Source organism: Piliocolobus tephrosceles, chromosome 16 (assembly GCF_002776525.5).
Source record: "Piliocolobus tephrosceles isolate RC106 chromosome 16, ASM277652v3, whole genome shotgun sequence".
Lineage (NCBI taxonomy): Eukaryota > Metazoa > Chordata > Mammalia > Primates > Cercopithecidae > Piliocolobus > Piliocolobus tephrosceles.
The window spans coordinates 49,146,191-49,165,873 of record NC_045449.1 but is presented as its reverse complement, the minus strand read 5'-3'; the positions used below and the strand labels follow the sequence as shown (position 1 = coordinate 49,165,873).

General features: G+C 46.1%; 1 protein-coding gene across 3 annotated transcripts in view; it reads right to left on the bottom strand.

Moving 5' to 3' along the window:
• Positions 1-2,576: 2,576 nt before the first annotated feature.
• WIPF2 (WAS/WASL interacting protein family member 2) overlaps positions 2,577-19,683 on the bottom strand; it is a 65,927-nt gene continuing 48,820 nt past the window's right edge. The window contains exons 6-9 of one of the 3 annotated variants that reach the window (XR_002729986.2): positions 11,175-11,384; positions 7,983-8,084; positions 6,552-6,986; positions 2,577-5,608 (exon numbers count right to left, since the gene is read on the bottom strand). Coding sequence is in view for 1 of the 3 variants with exons in the window: in XM_023204226.2 (XP_023059994.1) it covers positions 6,946-6,986; positions 7,983-8,084; positions 11,175-11,384 (353 nt within the window). In the remaining 2 variants the exon portion in view is untranslated. Of the gene's footprint in view, positions 6,987-7,982; positions 8,085-11,174; positions 11,385-19,683 lie in introns of all 3 variants that reach the window. The other 2 variants (XR_002729987.2, XM_023204226.2) reach the window with 2 other exon arrangements.

Here is a 19,683-nt window from a genome sequence, read left to right as displayed (position 1 = left end):
GAGGTTAACATATTTCTAGTTCTAGTTCATTTTCCATAGTTCCTTTACCTCTCTTTGCAGAGTACTAGGAAGTTGGAGACAGGCAGCTTCCTTCCAGTGGATCACTCAGTTCATGGTTAGATTGGGTTGGGAAATACTTAAGAGGCACATTCATGGCAAGCAGCTCTGCCTCAGTAATGGAGGGAGGAAACTAGTGTCCTTATCACCTGCTAACTCATACACAGTATCATGGATAAGGAATCAAATCACACTGGAAGAACCTGTCTGGCATCCTTTTGTGTGTGTGTGTAGACATACACACACACGCACTAGCAATACCATCACAATAAGACAGAATGAATTATAGGGTTAGGAAGTCGAAGGTCATTTAGGCAAACTCCATTTGCAGGCTATTTCAAATCGGAGGAACAATTCAATCAATAAACAGGTAGTTTATTAACCATATTAATAACAATGATGGGTCAAATAATCAGGGATTCAGCCCATCTGGGAAGTACAGATGAAAATAAAGGAGTCCTTTTTTTCTCTCCTCCCTCCCTCATCCTCATAGGTTTTTATATCTGAATTATGTGAGAGTGATTCATACACACACCCATTATGAATCAGGAAGAGAAATAACTTCAAGACCTTTGCTAGTGATCAAAGTGCAAGTTAAGCTCATTAAGCCTTAGTGGTTATGATATCAGCTGACCACAGTAAGGAGAGAGTGTCTGGTTGAATTTTTACACCTAAAGGCAAAGTTCAAGAAAACCAGCTAAGATTCAGCTTAAAAAGCAGTGAGGAAAAACAGCTAACACCCATATAAAAACAGATACACACATTCTGTATGCTTTGTCCCCACCCTTCTTTCCTTTAGCCTCAATTTGAGAATCTGCCGTGTAACACAGGTAGAAAGAATTTTTTTTTTTTTTTTTTTTTGAGACGGAGTCTCGCTCTGTCGCCCGGGCTGGAGTGCAGTGGCCAGATCTCAGCTCACTGCAAGCTCCGCCTCCCGGGTTTATGCCATTCTCCTGCCTCAGGCTCCGAGTAGCTGGGACTACAGGCGCCCGCCACCTCGCCCGGCTAGTTTTTCGTATTTTTTAGTAGAGACGGGGTTTCACCGTGTTAGCCAGGATGGTCTCGATCTCCTGACCTCATGATCCACCCGTCTCAGCCTCCCAAAGCGCTGGGATTACAGGCTTGAGCCACCGCGCCCGGCCGGTAGAAAGAATTATAAGATTCAAGGAAAAGGTCACAAGGCCAGGAAGCCTCTTAGGTTCCCTGAAATAATGCGCAAAGGGGAGTTAGGTAGAAATATAAAATAAGGACTGGTTGGGTGTGGTGGCTCATGCCTGTAATCCCAGCACTTTGAGAAGCCAAGATGGGACAATCACTTGAGCCCAGAAATTTGAGACCAGACTGAGCAACATAGGAAGACCTCATCTTTACAATAAAATTTTCAAAATTAGCCAGGCACAGCAGTACACACCTGTGGTCCCAGCTACACAGGAGGCTGAGGTGGGAGGATCACTTGAGCTTGGGAGTTGGAAGCTGCAGTGAGCTATCATCACACCACTGCACTCCAGAGCAAGATCCTGTCTCAAAAAAATAATAAAAAAAAAAAATATGCCGGGCGCGGTGGCTCAAGCCTGTAATCCCAGCACTTTGGGAGGCCGAGACGGGCGGATCATGAGGTCAGGAGATTGAGAACATCCTGGCTAACACGGTGAAACCCCGTCTCTACTAAAAAATACAAAAAACTAGCTGGGCGTGGTGGCGGGTGCCTGTAGTCCCAGCTACTCGGAGCCTGAGGCAGGAGAATGGCCTAAACCTGGGAGGCGGAGCTTGCAGTGAGCTGAGATCTGGCCACTGCACTCCAGCCTGGGCGATAGAGCAAGACTCCGTCTCAAAATAATAATAATAATAATAATAAAATAATAATAATAATAATAATAATAATAAAATAAGGACTATAGCATTTCCCAGGAAGGGTAACTAGAACTCTAGAACTGTAATTTTCTTTTTTCTTAATAATAATAATAATAATAATAAAATAAGGACTATAGAATCTCCCAGGAAGGGTAACTAGAACTCTAGAACTGTAATTTTCTTTTTCTTTTTTTTTTTTTTTGAGTGCAGTGGCATGATCTCAGCTCAGTGCAACCTCCGCCTCCTGGGTTCAAGCGATTCTCCTGCCTCGGCCTCTCGAGTAGCTGGGACTACAGGCATGCACCACAACACCGGCTAATTTTTTTATTTTCAGTAGAGACAGGGTTTCACCATGGTGGCCAAGCTGGTCTCGAACTCCTGACCTCAAGTGATCCACCTGCCTTGGCCTCCCGAAGTGCTGGGATTACAGGCGCTGGGCCATCACGCCCGGCCAACTAGAACTGTAATTTTCAAAATACAGCTGGAGGGGAGGAAAGAAGACCCTCAGGAAGCTGTAGATGACTCTGCCCAAGTCAGTAGATCTACCTTTTCAAAAGACCTGGAATCAAACCACTACATTTACCCAAATTATGAGGCAAAGGTTTTCTCCCCTCTCTGTGCCACCACTTGAGGCGGTATTCCACACAAGAGTACACATTTTTCACTTCTTGTTTTTAAGCAAGGTTTAATTAAACTGCACGGCATCCAGAAGAAAGAATGTACCAAAGAATCCAACCTGAGACCAGATTATACATTTTAGAGGGGGGAAAAAAATCAATGCTATTTGGGAGAGGGAGCACTGTAATCAGAATATAACTCCAAAATAAATCATACAATAAATTATTTTCTAAAAGAAATTGATCCACATACAGACAGATGAACACACACGCATGCACGCACACATGTCATTCTAGTCATTTCTTCAGTGTTGACTGTGACTTCCATGCAGGGCACCATGAGAAAGGACAAAGATTAGACATGAGAAAAGAAGGCTAGGCCCCCTCTTGCCACCAGTGGAATGAGATTTAAGACAACTAAAGAAGGAATCCACTAAGTTGCCAGAAACAAGAGTAGAAAGAAACAGCAGTTGTCAAGGAAGATTTTAATTGCTTCAAAGAGGGAGAGGAAGAAAGCACAGAAATCTAACACAAGTAAAGGCACAATGAATGTGGAGTTGAATGGAACCAAACCCTCTCTTCAGTTAATCTTTTTTTTTTTTTTTTTGCATGTGGTTTTGATGGTGGTTGTAATTTTGTTTTGAAGAGATGAGCCTTGAAGGCAGAGTTATAATGGCCCTCCTCTCTCCCCTCCCATTCCCAAAATTAGGATAGCCTAACAGAAAGCCACCTTGACCACATGGCCAGGGACTGAGATTCAATGGGGAAAAAAAGACTGTAGCTGGAATGTGAAGAATTTGATTTGCAGTTGATTGCAGGTTGGGGTTCCAGAAGGACAGACAGCTCAGTGTAGTGCCATCATAGGGCCTCAGATGCCCACACTCCACCCCCAGAGCTTCACAAAAGGGAAGGACCCTGGAGTCGCCCTTCTCCCCCACCCCCATAAGCACTCAGCCTACAGATTATTTCAAGTGATCAGGAGAATTAAAACACACCCCAACCCTGAGTTGCTCTGTAGCAAGTCTATTTAAACTTTTTTTCTCACCTCTCCCTAGAGGTAAATCTGGGTTTCAAGTTGGGAAGCCATGGGGTGAGGGAGTTCCCCAGTGCAATGGCCGGTGACGAGTATCCTTGTCGCTGCCAGTTAGCAGGGCTGGGATGAGCTCCTGGAGACAGCAGCCTCACATCCATCAGCTAGGGTAGCCCTAGGTTCTCACTCTGTTGGCCTAGGCTGTGAAAATGATGGGGCTCTGCAGCTGGAGCAAATCCCCATGACAGAGAAAATCACACCTGGAATATCAAAGTGCTTTGGTCCAGGTTCAGTGACCAGAGAAGGGGAAGAGGGACATATAGCTCATTTAAAAACCTGGAGGCCACCGCCCTGCTTCCCACACAGGGCAGTAAGAAACGACTATAAAGTTTTTCCCATTAGGGAAGAACATCATAAAACCAAACCCATACAAGGGCTTTTAACACAGCTTCCTGGTGCTTAGCTGGAAAATGTCTCTTCCTTCTGCGGGGGGACAAGGGAGTTAATGGGACTGGGCAACAGCCTCAACATGAGACCACCCAATCTTCCATGGAAGAGACGACATTCCCACAAGCAGATAAAAAGAGCAGTTTAAAAGGTGAGGAGTTTTAGTGCTCTTGTAGCCAGCCCACCTTAAACCCTATATTAGAAGCTTTTTACAACATAGAAAATAGACCGATAATTATGCAGATCACATTCCCATCTTCAATAGTAAATATACATAGTAATAAATCTATTATTAACAGCGGGACCAAATAATGTATAAGGCAAAGACATTTAAACAGGTGTTGTATCATCAACATGCTCTGAAAAAAACCCATCTGACTAGATCTAGACCCAGGCCTTTTTGCATGAGGCGGAGACAACAAGTACACAATCAATATCCATGTGACACAGTCCAAGTGCTGGGGAATTTGAGGGGCAGCGGGCCATGGAGAGGAAGGTATCCGCCCCAGTGAAAAGCGGGGGTTTGGCTTTACTCGTTATATTTTGATGCTCTGTGTGAGTAAAGGAGGAAAAAAAAAAAAGACATTTTGATAACGTACAAAAGGCATCGACTCCCATTTCAAAAATAAATGGGAAGACTTCACAGTCAAAGTTTAGTCGCTTGTCAGTATCTGCCCTGGAACTCTGCTGCAGTATGAACTCTTGTACTCTCTCCTTTTCCCTCCACTAGCAATGCCTCTCTCAGTTCTGTTTGTTTTTTTCTGTTTGTTTTTTGAGACGGAGTTTCACTCTGTCACCTAGGCTGGAGCGCAGTGGCGCCATCTCCACTCACTGCAACCTCCGCCTCCTGGGTTCAAGCGATTCTCATGCCTCAGCCTCCCCAGTAGCTGGGACTACAGGCACGTGCCATCATGCCCAGCTAATTTTTGTATTTTTAGTAGAGACGGGGTTTCGCCATGTTGGACAGGCTGGTCTCGAACTTCTGACCTCAGGTGATCCGCCCACCTTGGCCTCCCAGATTGCTGAGATTACAGGCGTAAGCCACCACGTCCAGCAGTTCTGTTTACTTCAGGATGCTAGAGATACTTCTGGGAGATAACTGCTAACAGATTAGAAAAAAGAATGATACATAAAAAATTATTAGGAAAAGTTTGGTGACAGACCTAATCATGGTCTGTCCCAGAGTTAATGTGGTCTAGGGGATGGCAAAGGACAGCAGACCCCATACACATTACCCCTGCTGAGCCCTCCCTCACCTAGCACTGGGGAGACTTGGGTTTCACCTGCCACCATGCACAGATCTCTAGCCTGTGATCCAATCAACTGGAAAGGTCCCTAACACAGTTTAAGCCTGTGATGTGTGTGATTAAATTTTTAAGCTAATTTTCCCCATCCATTTCAAAGAGTAGCCATGGTCTCCTTGCTCTCATGCCACGCTCTGAACAGCCTCTACATGTAGCAACAGTTGTAGAAAACCAAAGCATCTGGTGTGTCGAGCCCAGAAGCCCCATCCTGCTGTTGGAAAAAAAGAAGTCCTCGTCCAATCAGCCAACGACAGTTCCTACCTAGACTGGGGACCTCCATTTTTCTCTGTGCTCTTTAGGACCTGAAAGACAAAGAAATAACCTATGGCTGGCTGCCAAGGAAGATCTACTGAACTGAGGCAAAACTCAACAAAGTCTTTGTGCTTCCTGGCATAAAGGAGTATCTGAATATCCTCACAGGCCCCTGCTCACTTCTTCACCCTTCTGTACTCTGCTGTGTTAAATCGTGCAGTCCTGGGAAGGCAAGGGTGGTAGAGAAAGGAACAGGAAGAGTCTGCTCAGTCAGGTGGGCTGTGAACTTCAGTACAGGCAGGACTTAAAAGTCCTTTGCAGTGCCACAAAGCCAGCTCCTTCCATGAGGGGCTTCAACCTGCCCTTCTTTGTTATCCTGGAGCACCTTCCAGGGGCTGAAGGACAGAAAGAGCCACTGACAACTTCAGGGCCAGTCAGAAAAGACTGAGGCAGAATCAAGATTGAGGTTAAGGCCTAGGCCCATGCCCTATCTTCCTATCTCCCACCAGAGGTTTTTGGGGTTTGTGAATCAGAAATGAATGATGCCCTCCACAAAAAGTGACTTTTCCTTCAAGGGCATGGGCAGTAAGGGGGAGGAAACACATCCCTCAGCCTAGCACCGTGAAGCAGTGGGGTGAGGGATCCCAGAGGGTTCAAATGGCTCCTGGTCCCTTTGCTGCAGAGAACTGACTAGTTCTAAAATGGTCCTCAGTTTATTTTACCCTCTCTTTTTATTAAATGTTAAGTTCAACTGATTAGTATTTAGTGTTTATATCCAATTTATCCCTGGGGTGGTGGGGGCAGGCAGCAGGTGAGAACAAAAACAAAATACCCCTAAAATAAAGCAGACCCAATTCCTTGCCTTTTCTCCAAATATGACCTTTAAAACAGATCACTTCTTGGCAAACTCCTTTCTTGCTTCACTAAAAATGCTCCCCTCCCACCCATAAGTCCTGGTCATGTCAGCCTCCTAAATGATGAAATATAATATACCTGCCAAGCTTCCCCCACCGTGGACAGGAGAAGGAAGGAGTACCATTCCCCACCCTGCACCAACAGTGAGTTAATTCATCACAACAAGGCACCTTTCCCCAAGAGGAAGGCAGGAGACACGGAAACTTGTTCCTCATGTGGCTAGCAGGGCTTGCTGGAGGAAGGATGGATGCAGGGTTTGAGATCCTACTGTCAATATAAAGAGTCTGATCACCAAATCCAGAGACGAGATGCATAGATGGACGTGAGCTGGGAGGACACTTGGAGTCTAGGGGTTGGTTGCATTGGAGAAACATGTTAGGAGCTCTCATGCGGGTTTCAGGGGAATGGAAGGGACCATCTGAGAATAAGAGAAGGTCCATCCTTTTCCTGAGGAACAGGACCAAGCCAGGCTTCACCTGAGAATGGGTGGCAGAGGTGGGGCTCCACGGGCAGCTGAAAAAAAAACAAAATAAAAACCACACACATATAGGTCACCCACCAGAATCGGAACAACCCACACATTTCTAAAATGAGAGACAGGCTCTTTAAGCTCATCTTTAAAATCTGGGGACTAAGTTTTATTGTTGTTTTGCTTAAGAAAATGAAGATGAGAGGCCAGGTACAGTGGCTCATGCCTGTAATCCTAGCACTTTGGGAGGCCGAGGCAGGTGCATCACCTGAGGTCAGGAGTTTGAGACCAGCCTGGCCAACAAGGCAAAACCCAGTCTCTACTAAAATTACAAAAATAATCTGGGCATGGTGGCACACGCCTATAATCCTAGCTACTTGGGAAGCTTAGGCAGGAGAATCACTTGAACCTAGGAGGCAGAGGTTGGGGTGAGCCAAGATGGCGTCACTGCACTCCAGCCTGGGCGATGAGAGGGAGACTCCATCTCAAAAAAAAAAAAAGTCAATGAAGATGATGAGAAGCAATTTTTTTTTCTTTTTTTTTTTTTGAGACGGAGTCTCCCTCTGTCGCCCAGGCTAGAGTACAGTAGCGTGATCTCGGCTCAATGCAACCTCCGCCTCCTGGGTTTAAACAGTTTGCCTGCCTTGGCCTCCTGAATAGCTGAGACTACAGGCGCCCGCCACCACGCCTGGCTAATTTTTTGTATTTTTAGTAGAGATGGGGTTTCACTGGGTTAGCCAGGATGGTCTTGATCTCCTGACCTCATGATCTGCCTGCCTCAGCCTCCCAAAATACTGGGTTTACAGGCGTAAGCCACTGCGCCCAGACTGATTTTGTATTTTTAGCAGAGACAGGATTTCACTATGTTGGTCAGGCTGGTCTCGAATTCCTGACCTTGTGATCCGTCCAGCTCGGCCTCCCAAAGTGCTGGGATTATAGGTGTGAGCCACTGCGTCCAGCGAGAAGCAAATTTTAACTTAAGAAAACACACAAATTCTACATTTTATGCAATTATGGAAAAACCTTTTTATTATTCTCACCTCGGTTTGTTTTGCTGGGATATATCCTCTGAAAGTGTTTATATTCTTCTGGAGCAGGAAAGTCTTCTACTGGATGGAAGGAATACTTTGACTCAAAATCATCTGCGAAAAGAACAGAGTATTAATTCCTATCATCCTTGCTTGTGCTCCCAAGGCCTCTGACCACTTCAACCCTCCCCACTTACTAATCTCTCAGGCATTCTGAGGTACCGTGAGGACCTACTGCACCACCAAACTAACGACCCTGAGAACAGCAGCAGCATCACCCCACGCGCCTTGCATGCACAGGGCACGTATTCGAAACCTCTCTGTACTAAGTAGTGCATCTTTGAGCTCATTCTTTATATATATATATTTTTTAACAGTCTCACTGTGTCACCCAGACTGGAGTGCAGTGGTGCCCACCACCTTGCCTGGCTAGTTTTTTGTATTTTTAGTAGAGACGGGGTTTCGCCATATTGCCCAGGCTAGTCCCGAACTCCTGAGCTCAATCTGCCCACCTGACCTCCCAAAATGCTGGGATTACAGGTGTGAGCCACCGTGCCTAGCCTGAGCCAATTCTTTAAACCTTGCCATCAAGTCAGGCACAGAACAGGACAGGAGCCCAGTTGTTTGCATGGTAGCAGGAAGAAATATAATTCTTTCTGAATAAGCAGAAATAAATTTTTTTTTGAGACGGAGTCTCACTCTGTTGCCCAGGCTGGGGTGCAGTGGCGTGATCTTGGCTCACTGCAACCTCCGCCTCCCAGGTTCAAGCGATTCTCCTGCCCAGCATCACTGGGATTACAGGCATGCACCACCACACCTGGCTAATTTTTGTGATTTTAGTAGAGACAGGGTTTCACCATGTTGGCCAGGCTAGCCTTGAACTTCTGACCTCAAGTGATCCATCTTCCTCGGCCTCCCAAAGTGCTGGGATTACAGGTGTGAGCCACCAGGCCCAGCCGATTCTGTGTTTTAATAACATCTTATGGACTGTCGTGATGACAAAACAACTGATCTAAATCCAGAAATTGGTAGAAATTAATTTAAAAGGGGAATATTTGTCTATGGCTAGTGAGAGATTTGAGCAGATAATTCCCTTTCAGCCCATGTTACCTTCACTTACATAGTTGGGACAGCCAACATGGCTTCTACTCCTATTTTCTATGGCCCCTCCACAAGAAGGCTCAAATTTTCTATAAGTGTGGCTTGATCACATCCCAAAGGTTTCTACAATAAGGATATATCTTTAAAGCAAAAACCCTGGCATGCCTAATAGGAATAGACTAGAACATGGAGGACAGGGGGTAAAGACAGCAACCATTAAAGAATCTAGAAGCTGGACGTGGTGGCTCATGCCTGTAATCCCAGCACTTTGGGAGGCCGAGGTGGGCAGGTAGCTTGAGCTCAGGAGTTCGAGACCAGTCTGGGCAACATGGCAAAACCTCATCCCTACAAAAAAAATACAAAATTAGCCAAGCATGGTGATGCACGCCTCTGGTCCGAGCTACTTGGAAAGCTGAGAGATGGGAGGACTGCTTGAGCTTGGGAGGTCGAGGCTACAGTGAGCCGTGATTGTGCTACTGCACTCCAGCCTGGATGACAAAGCAAGACGCTATCTCAAAGAAAAAGAAAAAAAAAAAAAAAAAAGAATCTAGAGTGTTAGGCCTGCAAGGGACCTTTCAGAGATTTTTTCCAGGGGTCCTCAACAGAGGGGTCTAACAATAGCCTTTGGACAACCTTTACTTAGGGTTACATCCCAGAACCAAGGAATTGGAATCTCTTAGGTAGAGCCCCCCAACATTTATAATCTTGGAAAAGTTAATCTGATACACTTCTCATCTAGTCAACCTAATTTTACAAAATAAGGGAAGTGAGGCCCCAAGGAGTAATGTGACTTCCTCAAAATAAAACTGCTAGTTGGTGGCTTTGGATTAACGTGTATGTTTTGGGTTTCGCTTTTTTTTTTTTTTTTTTTTATGAGACAGAGTCTTGCTCCGTCAACAGGTTGGAGTGCAGTGGCACGATCTTGGCTCACTGCAACCTCCACCTCCTGGGTTCAAGCGATTCTCCTACCTCAGCCTTCTGAGTAGCTGGGATTACGGGGGCATGCCACGCTAATTTTTTATATTTTTAGTAGAGATGGGGTTTCACTATGTTGGCCAGGCTGGTCTCAAACTCCTGACCTCAGGTGATCTACCTGCCTCGGCCTCTCAAAGTGCTGGGATTACAGGCATGAGCCACCACACCCAGCTGATTTTTTTTTTTTTTTTTGAGACAGTCTCGCTCTGTTGCCCAGGCTGGGATGCAGTGGTGCGATCATGGCTTGCTGCAGCCTCAACCTCCCTGGACTTAGGCAATCCTCCTGAGTAGCTTGGACCACAGGCGTGTGCCACCACACCCAGCTAATTTTTGTATTTTTTAGAGAGATGAAGTTTCACCATGTTGCCCAGGCTAGTCTTGAGTTCCTGGGCTCAAAGCAATCCTCCCACCTTGGCCTCCCAAAGTGCTGGGATTACAGGCATGAGCCACCCCACCCGATCCTTTTTTCTTTAATATTTTTTGTTATTCTTTCTTCTTGTTTCTTTCCAGGCAATGTGCCATGGGACTTTTTTTTCCCCCCCCCCCAAGAATTCCAAGGAGGGGCTGTGAGGCTGGGTGTGATGGCTCACATGTGTAATCCCAGCACTTTGGGAGGCCGAGGTTGGAGGACTGCTTGAGCCCAGGAGTTTGACAGCAGCCTGGGCAACAAGTGAGACCCGGTCTCTATAAAAAATAATTTTAAAAAGTAATTCCAAGAACAATAAAATGTTTTGTTTTTGAAGAGCTAGAAAGGAACACTCCTTCCTAGGAGAATACGTAAGTCCTGTCCGAATAATCCTAAAGAATATACAGAGTCTCTGACCTAAAAGCGAGCTACAGAAACTGATCTTTGGAGTGGCTTTAGAGTTAAGCTAGCACAACACTTGCTGATCTTTCTTCAATCTATTCCAAAGCATCCATGCTTAGAATTCACATCAAGATAAGGAAGTCAATGAACACAGCCCCTCACAGCCCGTAAGTCTGAGGATAAAGTCAGGAGGAGAACTATTGTGAACAAAGGATCCCATGTGGCCATTCCCGCTCTACGGTGGCCACCTGGCAGCCATGGCAGTGGAGTGGGTGAAGTCACCGCAGGAACCATGAGACTACAGATAGCTAGCTACTCACCCAAGAAAGACCGGACAGTGGTGATAGAATCTCTGTGGCCATTCCTCAGGGGTGGCGGAGGAGGAGGGGGTGGCCCAGCTGGCGTCCTTGAGGGTGGAGGTGGGGGCTTTCCTCGGCTCGGGGGTTCTGACCCATGCATTCGGTATGGTGGTGGGGGAGGGGGAGCATCCCGGCCACCATTTCGGATCACGGGTGGTGGGGGTGGAGGAGCTGCAATTAAAATCCAAAGTAGTTAGGTTTGGATGTGGAGATGGCAAGCGGTAGAATGACTTGAAACACATGAGCTAAAAGAATAACACGTCCCACAGGGGCTCACAGTGCCTGGTTCCCCTTTGTCCTTATTACTTGAATAACATCACCATTCTTCCAGATACCAATATTCAGAATAAATGTATGGCCTTTTTACATTTCGTACCAGTCAGTCAAGAACTCTATCTGTTCTTGATTTTTTTTCTGCTTTTCCAGGCCTTCCTCCACAATTCTAATTCAGGTCTTCCTTATATTTAGCCTGTTTCACTGCAAAAGCCTTCTGAATGTTCTCCTTGCTTCGTCTATTACCCCTCCAAATTCATTTTGCATAACACCAACTCACTAATCTCCCTAAAAACCTGATCCAATTTTTTCAAAGCCTTTGCACTGCCTAAATCATAAAGTCTGAAACCGTGGCTGGGTATGATGGCTCACGTCTATAATCCTAGCACTCTGGGAGGCCAAGGTGGGAGGAATTGCCTGAGCTCAGCAGTTCAAGACCAGCCTGGGCAACATGATGAAACCCCATCTCTACTAAAAATATAAAAAATTAGCCCAGTGTGGTGGCATGTGTCTGTAGTCCCAGCTTCTCAGGAGGCTGAGGCACAAGAATCACTTGAACCTGGGAGGTGGAGGTTGCAGTGAGCCCAGATTGTGCCACTGCACTCCAGCCTGGGCAACAGAGCAAGACTCCATCGCAAATACATAAGTAAATAAATAAATAAAGTCTCAAAGCCTTTGCTTACATAGTAACCTACCATGCCTATCAGCCTGAGTTTGGTTTCTCCTCTTCCCTTCTTATTGCTAGGCTAGGTCAGGAGCCCTCTTCTGCACTTCCACTGCAGCTTGTGCGTACCTACCACTTGAATAGACTGTTACAATAATTTCTTCTGTGTACTCTTGCCCCAGTATACTGTGTACCCCTTGATGTCAGAGCAGTTCCTCCTTCTGGGTTCCCAAGTACAGCACACAGCAGGTGTTCAATCAATGTCTGCTGAATAAACTGAATTACATGCTTTGCTCTTGTGACTCCCCTCACAATATTCTGATATCCCCCCTTCCCTTACTACCAAATCCTCCCTACCCTTCAACGTTCAATCCAAGTCCCATCTTCTCAAGGCTTTCCCAAAGCAATCCATTTTCTTCTGAGTCCCTCCACCTCTGCTCTCCCACAGCATATACAGGCTATGTCACTTACTCTAATATCAATGAGCGACTTTCAAAATATACACAGCAGATTCATTGTGGGAAGTTACAAATTTCCAGTAGCAGTCTCATTGCTCAAACATTGCAAACACCTATTTTGGAACTGCCTCCAAAGCAAGTTTTATCAGACAGAGCTATAAACACTATTATATGATGGTCACATTTCATTTCTGAGGTCGCCCCACCACCAATGAAAATATTCATACCTATGCCGGGCGTGGTGACTCACACCTGTAATCCCAGCACTTTGGGAGGTCGAGGCGGGAGGATCACCTGAGGTTGGGAGTTCAAGACCAGCCTAATCAACATGGAGAAACCCAGTCTCTACTAAAAATACAAAAATTAGCCGGGAGTGGTGGCGCATGCCTGTAATCCCAGCTACTCAGGAGGCTGAGGCAGGAGAACTGCTTGAACCTAGGAGGCGGAGGTTGCAGTGAGCCGAGATTGTGCCACTGCACTCCAGCCTGGGCAACAAAAGCAAAACTCTGTCTCAAAAAAAAAAAAAAAATATTCATACCTGTGTCTGAATCTGCTTTTTGGTCATTTCCAAAAATCAAATTCACTCTTAAAAGATGAAAATTTGCCACCAAGTAGAAGGTAACGTCAAAAGCATGTGTGAAGACATGGCAATATGACTGGAATACAATAGATTCTAATGTGTTTAAGTTGTCTTACTCCTATGCTCTGTATTAACTAACAATAATAGAGCTACCATTTATTGGGTATCTATTATGTTCCAGGCATTTTAGGTGTATTAAATCTTTAAAAAGTCTTATAGCCACACCTGTAAAGAATGTAGTATCATCCCCATTTCACAAATGAGAAAACTGGGACTCAGGTTATTTGTTTAAGGTCGCAGATCAAATAAAAACAGGCAAGGCACATGTCTGCTCTTTCTACTCTCCCACGCTGCTCTTCATAACTCCCAGTATTCTGCATAGTATCTTTCCAACCAGATTTACAATTCAGTGGCTTGGAAGTGCATCTTTTGGTATCTGGGCCATTTTTTTTTTTTTTTAGAGACAGGGTCTCACTGTGTCACCCAGGTTAAAGTGCAGTGGTGGAATCACAGCTCACTGCAGCTTCAAACTCCTGGGCTCAAGTAATGCTCCAGCCGCAGCAAAGGGCTGGGATTATAGGCATGTGTCACAGCACGTGGCCCAATAAATAGTTGTTACCTAAATAGTACGTGAAGAGACTACTCAGCTTAACAGACAAAACTGTTTTTAGTAATAAAACGGTATCTTGGCCAGGCACAGTAGCTCACATCTGTAATCCCAGCACTCTGGGAGGCTGAGGCAGGCAGAACACCTGATGCCAGGAGTTCAAGATCAGCCCGGGCAACATGATGAAACCCCACCTCTAATTTTTAAAAAAGGTACAAAAATTAGCCAAGCGTGGTGGCGCATGCCTGCAATCCCAGATATTCTGGAGCCTGAGGTGGGAGGAGCTTGAATCTGGGAGGTGGAGGTTGCAATAAGCCAACATCACACCACTGCACTCCAGCCTGGTGACAGAGCAAGACTGCCTTGAAGAAAAGAGTGTCTCCTTATTCCTCCTGATTACTGTCAGAATTTCTGTAGTGACTATAGCTAAGCATGTAACACGGTAATGGAACACACACACACACACACACACACACAAGCTGGCACAATAAGCCCAATAAATGTTTTTGCTTCCCATAAGACACACTCAGAATGTCAACTCTTCCTGTTTCCAAGTTTTGTTCAAGTAGAAACAGGGGACACTAGATGCAATAATTAAAGAGAAATCTTATACCTCCCAGCAGATCTCTGAGCCTTTTTTTTTTCTTTTTTTTTTTTGAGACGGAGTCTCGCTCTGTTGCCCAGCCTGGAGTGTGGTGGCATGATCTTGGCTCACTGCAAGCTCCGCCTCCCAGGTTCATGCCATTCTCCTGCCTCAGCCTCCCGAGTAGCTGGGACTACGGGTACCGCCACCACGCTCGGCTAATTTTCTTGTATTTTTAGTAGAGATGGGGGTATCACCATGTTATCCAGGATGGTCTCGATCTCCTGACCTCATGATCTGCCCGCCTTGGCCTCCCAAAGTGCTGGGATTACAGGCGTGAGCCACCGCGCCTGGCCTGAGCCTTGTTCTCATTCCAAACCTACTCAAACCAAAGCTCTTTAAGAGAAGCTTCTTTAAGCCCTGAAAAATATTCCCGAAAACCCAGATTCCTCAAGGCCCTGAGAATTTGTATCTACTCCCGGGCCAGGGCAGCAAGGCAGACAGGGTTAGCCAGGTTCACAAGGACACTGGCACCAGCTAGACACCAGGCAGGTGACAGTGATGAGATGACCTGGAATGGCAAAATAGAGCAGGATAAGAGTGATCTGTTTGGCTCCTCCAGCTCCCTCCCTCATCCCAGCCAGGTTCTGCTGTCTCCAATAAGCTTCTGGGCTTTGTCAGATCCAGTTTTTTGTGTGTTTGTTTGTTTTTGAGATGGAGTCTCACTCTGTCCCCCAGGCTGGAGTACAGTGGCACGATCTTGTCTCACTGCAAGCTCCGCCTCCTGGGTTCACGCCATTCTCCTACCTCAGCCTCCCGAGTAGCTGGGACTACAGGCACCCGTTGCCACGCCCGGCTAATTTTTTGTATTTTTCGTAGAGACGGGGTTTCACCGCGTTCGCCAGGATGGTCTCGATCTCCTGACCTCGTGATCTGCCCGCCTCAGCCTCCCAAAGTGCTGGGATTACAGGCATGAGCCACCGCACCCGGCCCCAGATCCAGTTTTAAGACTGTTTCAAGTGACAGAGCCAGAACTCCAGTCCCTAAAAAACAATTTGCAAAAGAAGTCCTGGGATGGGAGACAGCCTTTTGTAATCCAAGATTAAACCTAATTTTGAGAAAAGTATGATGGTTTCAATTTTTTTTTAATTCCCTTAAAAATGGACAGTGTTTTACTCTGCAAAGAAAAAATTCTTGAAACAAACTCTATGAACCAATAATACTAGTTTTTGTGTTTTTAGGATTTTTTTTTTGAGACAGGGTCTTGCTGTGCTGCCTAGGCTGGAGTGCAGTGGTGTGATCTCAGCTCTCTGCAGCCTCTGCCTCCTGGGTTCAAGAGATCCTCTCATCCTAGCCTCCCAAGTAGCTGGGACCACAGGCACACGCTGCCACGCCTGGCTAGGTTTTTAAAATTTATTTTTATTTATTATTATTTTTTGAGACAGAGTCTCGCTCAGCCACCCATGCTGGAATGCAGTGGTGCGATCTCAGTTCACTGCAACCACAGTCTCCCAGGTTCAAGCGATTCTCCTATCTCAGCCTCTTGAGTAGCTGGGATTACAGGCACCCGCCACCATGCCCGGCTAATTTTTGTATTTTAGTAGACAGACGGGGTTTCACCATGTTGGCCAGGCTGGTCTTGAACTCCCAACCTCAGGTGATCTGCCTGTCTCAGCCTCCCAAAATGCTAAGATTACAGGCGTGAGCCACTGCACCTGGCCTACTTTTTTTATTTTTTGTAGAAATGGGGTTTCACCATGTTGCCGAGGCTGGTCTTGAACTCCCAGTCTCAAGCGATCCTCCTGCCTCAGCCTCCCAAAGCACTAGGATTACGGGTGTGAGCCTCTGTGCCTTACCCCCACTGTACTTTTCAAATGTACATTTTACAGATGACAAAAGAGAGAATCAGTGATCTGTCCAATGTCACACAACAAATCGAGGTAATACTCAAATGATCTCTGACTAAAATACCTCAATTTTTTTCCGGTTTATCACTCTTAAGAATGCTGCGCTAGCCGGGTACAATTGCTCACATCTGTAATCCCAGGGCTTCGGGAGGCCAAGATGGGAAGATGGCTTGAGCCCAAGAGTTTGAGTCCAGCCTGGGCAACACAGACCTCATCTTAAAAAAAAAAAAATTTAATGAGCCAGACATGGTGGCAACACCCCTGTAGCCCTAGCTACCACAGAGAAAGAATGGAAAAGTGGGAAGCAAGAAAGCCTGCAGACATTTAAAAGTACTCAGCTCAACCCACGGAAATTGCATTTTTCTCTTCTTCTATCCTGAATGAGGTCAGAAAGATATGAGCTTTGCTCAGACAAAGAGTCTTTTGTAAAATCCCTAAGTTAAAAAAAAAAAAGTCAAACCTGAACTTTACAGAATCAAGGTCCACCTTAGGACTACCTCCTTATGGCTAAAGCTAGGGAGATATGGGATCAGGAATGCAGCAGGCCACTGTTTGGCTGCCCTATGTTAGATGGCCAGCTGCCAGAGTACAAATCTGTGTGTACCAAATAAAGCAGCTGCACACAGGTTAACAGGCTTTTAATGCCTTGTTACTTAATGATATAACCTTTACCATTTTTTTTTTTCCTTTGAGGCAAGGTCTTGCTGTGTTGCCCAGGCTGAAGTGCAGTGGCACTATCACGGCTCACTGCAACCTCCACCTCCCAGGCTCAAGTGGTCTTCCCACCTCAGCCTCTCGAGTAGCTGGGACTACAGGCATGCACCACCATGCCAGGCTAATTTTTTAAAATTATTTTTTGTAGGCCAGGTGCGGCGGCTCAAGCCTGTAATCCCAGCACTTTGGGAGGCCGAGGCGGGCGGATCACAGGGTCAGGAGATCGAGACCATCCTGGCTAACATGGTGAAACCCCGTCTCTACTAAAAAAATACAAAAAACTAGCCGGGCAAGGTGGCGGGCGCCTGTAGTCCCAGCTACGCGGGAGGCTGAGGCAGGAGAATGGCGTAAACCTGGGAGGCGGAGCTTGCAGTGAGCTGAGATCTGGCCACTGCACTCCAGCCTGGGCGACAGAGCGAGACTCCGTCTCAAAAAAAAAAAAAAAAAAAATTATTTTTTGTAGAGACAGGGTTTTGCCAATGTTGCCCAGGCTGGTCTCGAACTCCTGGGCTTAAGTGAACTGCCGGCCTCAACCTCCCCAATCTCAAGTGCTGGGATTACAGGCATGAGCCATCATGCCCAGACTCCATGACATAACTCCTTAATCAATGTTCTATACCTACAGAAACTGACTTTAAAATAAAAGCGGCCGGGCGCGGTGGCTCAAGCCTGTAATCCCAGCACTTTGGGAGGCCGAGACGGGCGGATCACGAGGTCAGGAGATCGAGACCATCCTGGCTAACACGGTGAAACCCCATCTCTACTAAAAAATACAAAAAACTAGCCGGGTGAGGTGACGGGCGCCTGTAGTCCCAGCTACTCGGGAGGCTGAGGCAGGAGAATGGCGTAAACCTGGGAGGCGGAGCTTGCAGTGAGCTGAGATCTGGCCACTGCACTCCAGCCCGGGTGACAGAGCGAGACTCCATCTCAAAAAATAAAAATAAAAAAATAAAAAAAAAAAATAAAAATAAAAATAAAAAATAAAATAAATAAAATAAAATAAAAGCTAAGGGCTGGGCGCAGTGGCTCATTTGAGGTCAGGAGTTTGAGACCAGCCTGGCCAACATGGTGAAAACCTGTCTCTACTAAAAATACAAAAATTAGCCAGGTATGGTGGCACTTGCCTGTAATTCCAGCTACTTGGGAGGCTGAAACACAACAATCACTTGAACCTAGGAGGCGGAGGTTACAGTGAGCAGAGATCGCACCACTGCACTCCAGCCTGGACGACAGAGCAAGACTCTGTCTCAAAACACAAATAAACAAATAAATAAATAAAGGCTAAGAAGCTGTTTGTGGAGGGTATATCTCAAAGTCTAATGATACAAGGATATGGGAGCCAAAATTCCCAGGTCCAATAAGGCCCCAGAGAGCGGTCATGGTCTCCCCTCCAAAATTTCAGTTATGCTAATTATAAGGATATTACACAACCTCTTCTTTTTCCAGGGTTCCTGAATTCCCTCCTCACCCAGCTTAGGCTCCATTATTGCAATCACTCCCTCGCATACACCCTTTCCTTCCTGCCTCACTCTCCCTTAGAGTCACACATGCCTAAAACATGCTAACATTGGTTAAACAGAGCTCTACTCTTATTTTGTACCTGCAAATCACAGCTGAACACATGAGACTAATTAATCTCACATGAAATGTATGGCCCATAACCTCAAGTGGGCCCTTCGCGTGGCTGCCTATCTGAGCACATTTCCCTAATCCACCCATACTCCCATGCTCCAGATGACCATTTCATGCCACTTCTCTCTCCTCAACTTGCCTTCTCCTTCCCTCGCCTCAATCACAGCTGATGCTCTTGCTTTCCATTTCACTGAGAAAACAGAAGCAAATTAGAATAAACTTTCCACTTGCTTCTACCACTACACCCATCTACCCACTTGCTTCTAAGCCTATATGCTCTGCCTCCCTTCTTGTTACTATGGAAGAACCACATTTCTATCTAAGGCCAACCTTTTACCTGGGGATCACATTCCCTCTCCTCTGGCCTCCTAAGGTCATTATTCAGGCAATCTGTTCCCTCTCCTCTGGTTCAATTTTTTCCCTCTCTCCTAAGTTTCATGCTACTCATTCCATCAGCATACAAATAGGTCTCCCATCTTGGGATGGGAAAAAACCAACTTTCAACCCCACATCTTCCTCCAACATTCACTTCACTTATCTTCACCCCTCTCTCCTGGACTTACAGCAAACTCTTTTAAGAGATTTCTATATTGCTATCTCCAAATTCTCTCCTCCTATTCCTGCATCCTTGAACCCACTCCAATTAAGCTTTCACTTTCGCCCTCCACCACTCCACTGAAACTACTCCAAAGGGTCCCATGATACTAAGACCAATGCCAGTTCTTGGCCTTTAACTTACCCGACCCATCTGCAGCACTGGGCACAGGTGACCACTTACTCTTTGGAGTTTCTCCATCACATTCTTGGTTTTTCTCCTTCCATCCTCACTAGAAGCTTTTCTGTTTCCTCCACTGGGTATTCTTTATCTTTCTTGCCTCTAATGTAGGAGGGCGAGGGCTTAGCCCTCATCTTTTTTTTTTTTTTTTTTGAAACGGAGTGTCACTCTGTCACCAAGGCTGGAGTGCAGTGGCGTGATCTTGGCTCACTGCAACCTCTGCCTCCTGAGTTCAAGCAATTCTCCTGCCTCGGCCTCCTAGGACTCTTCTTATCCA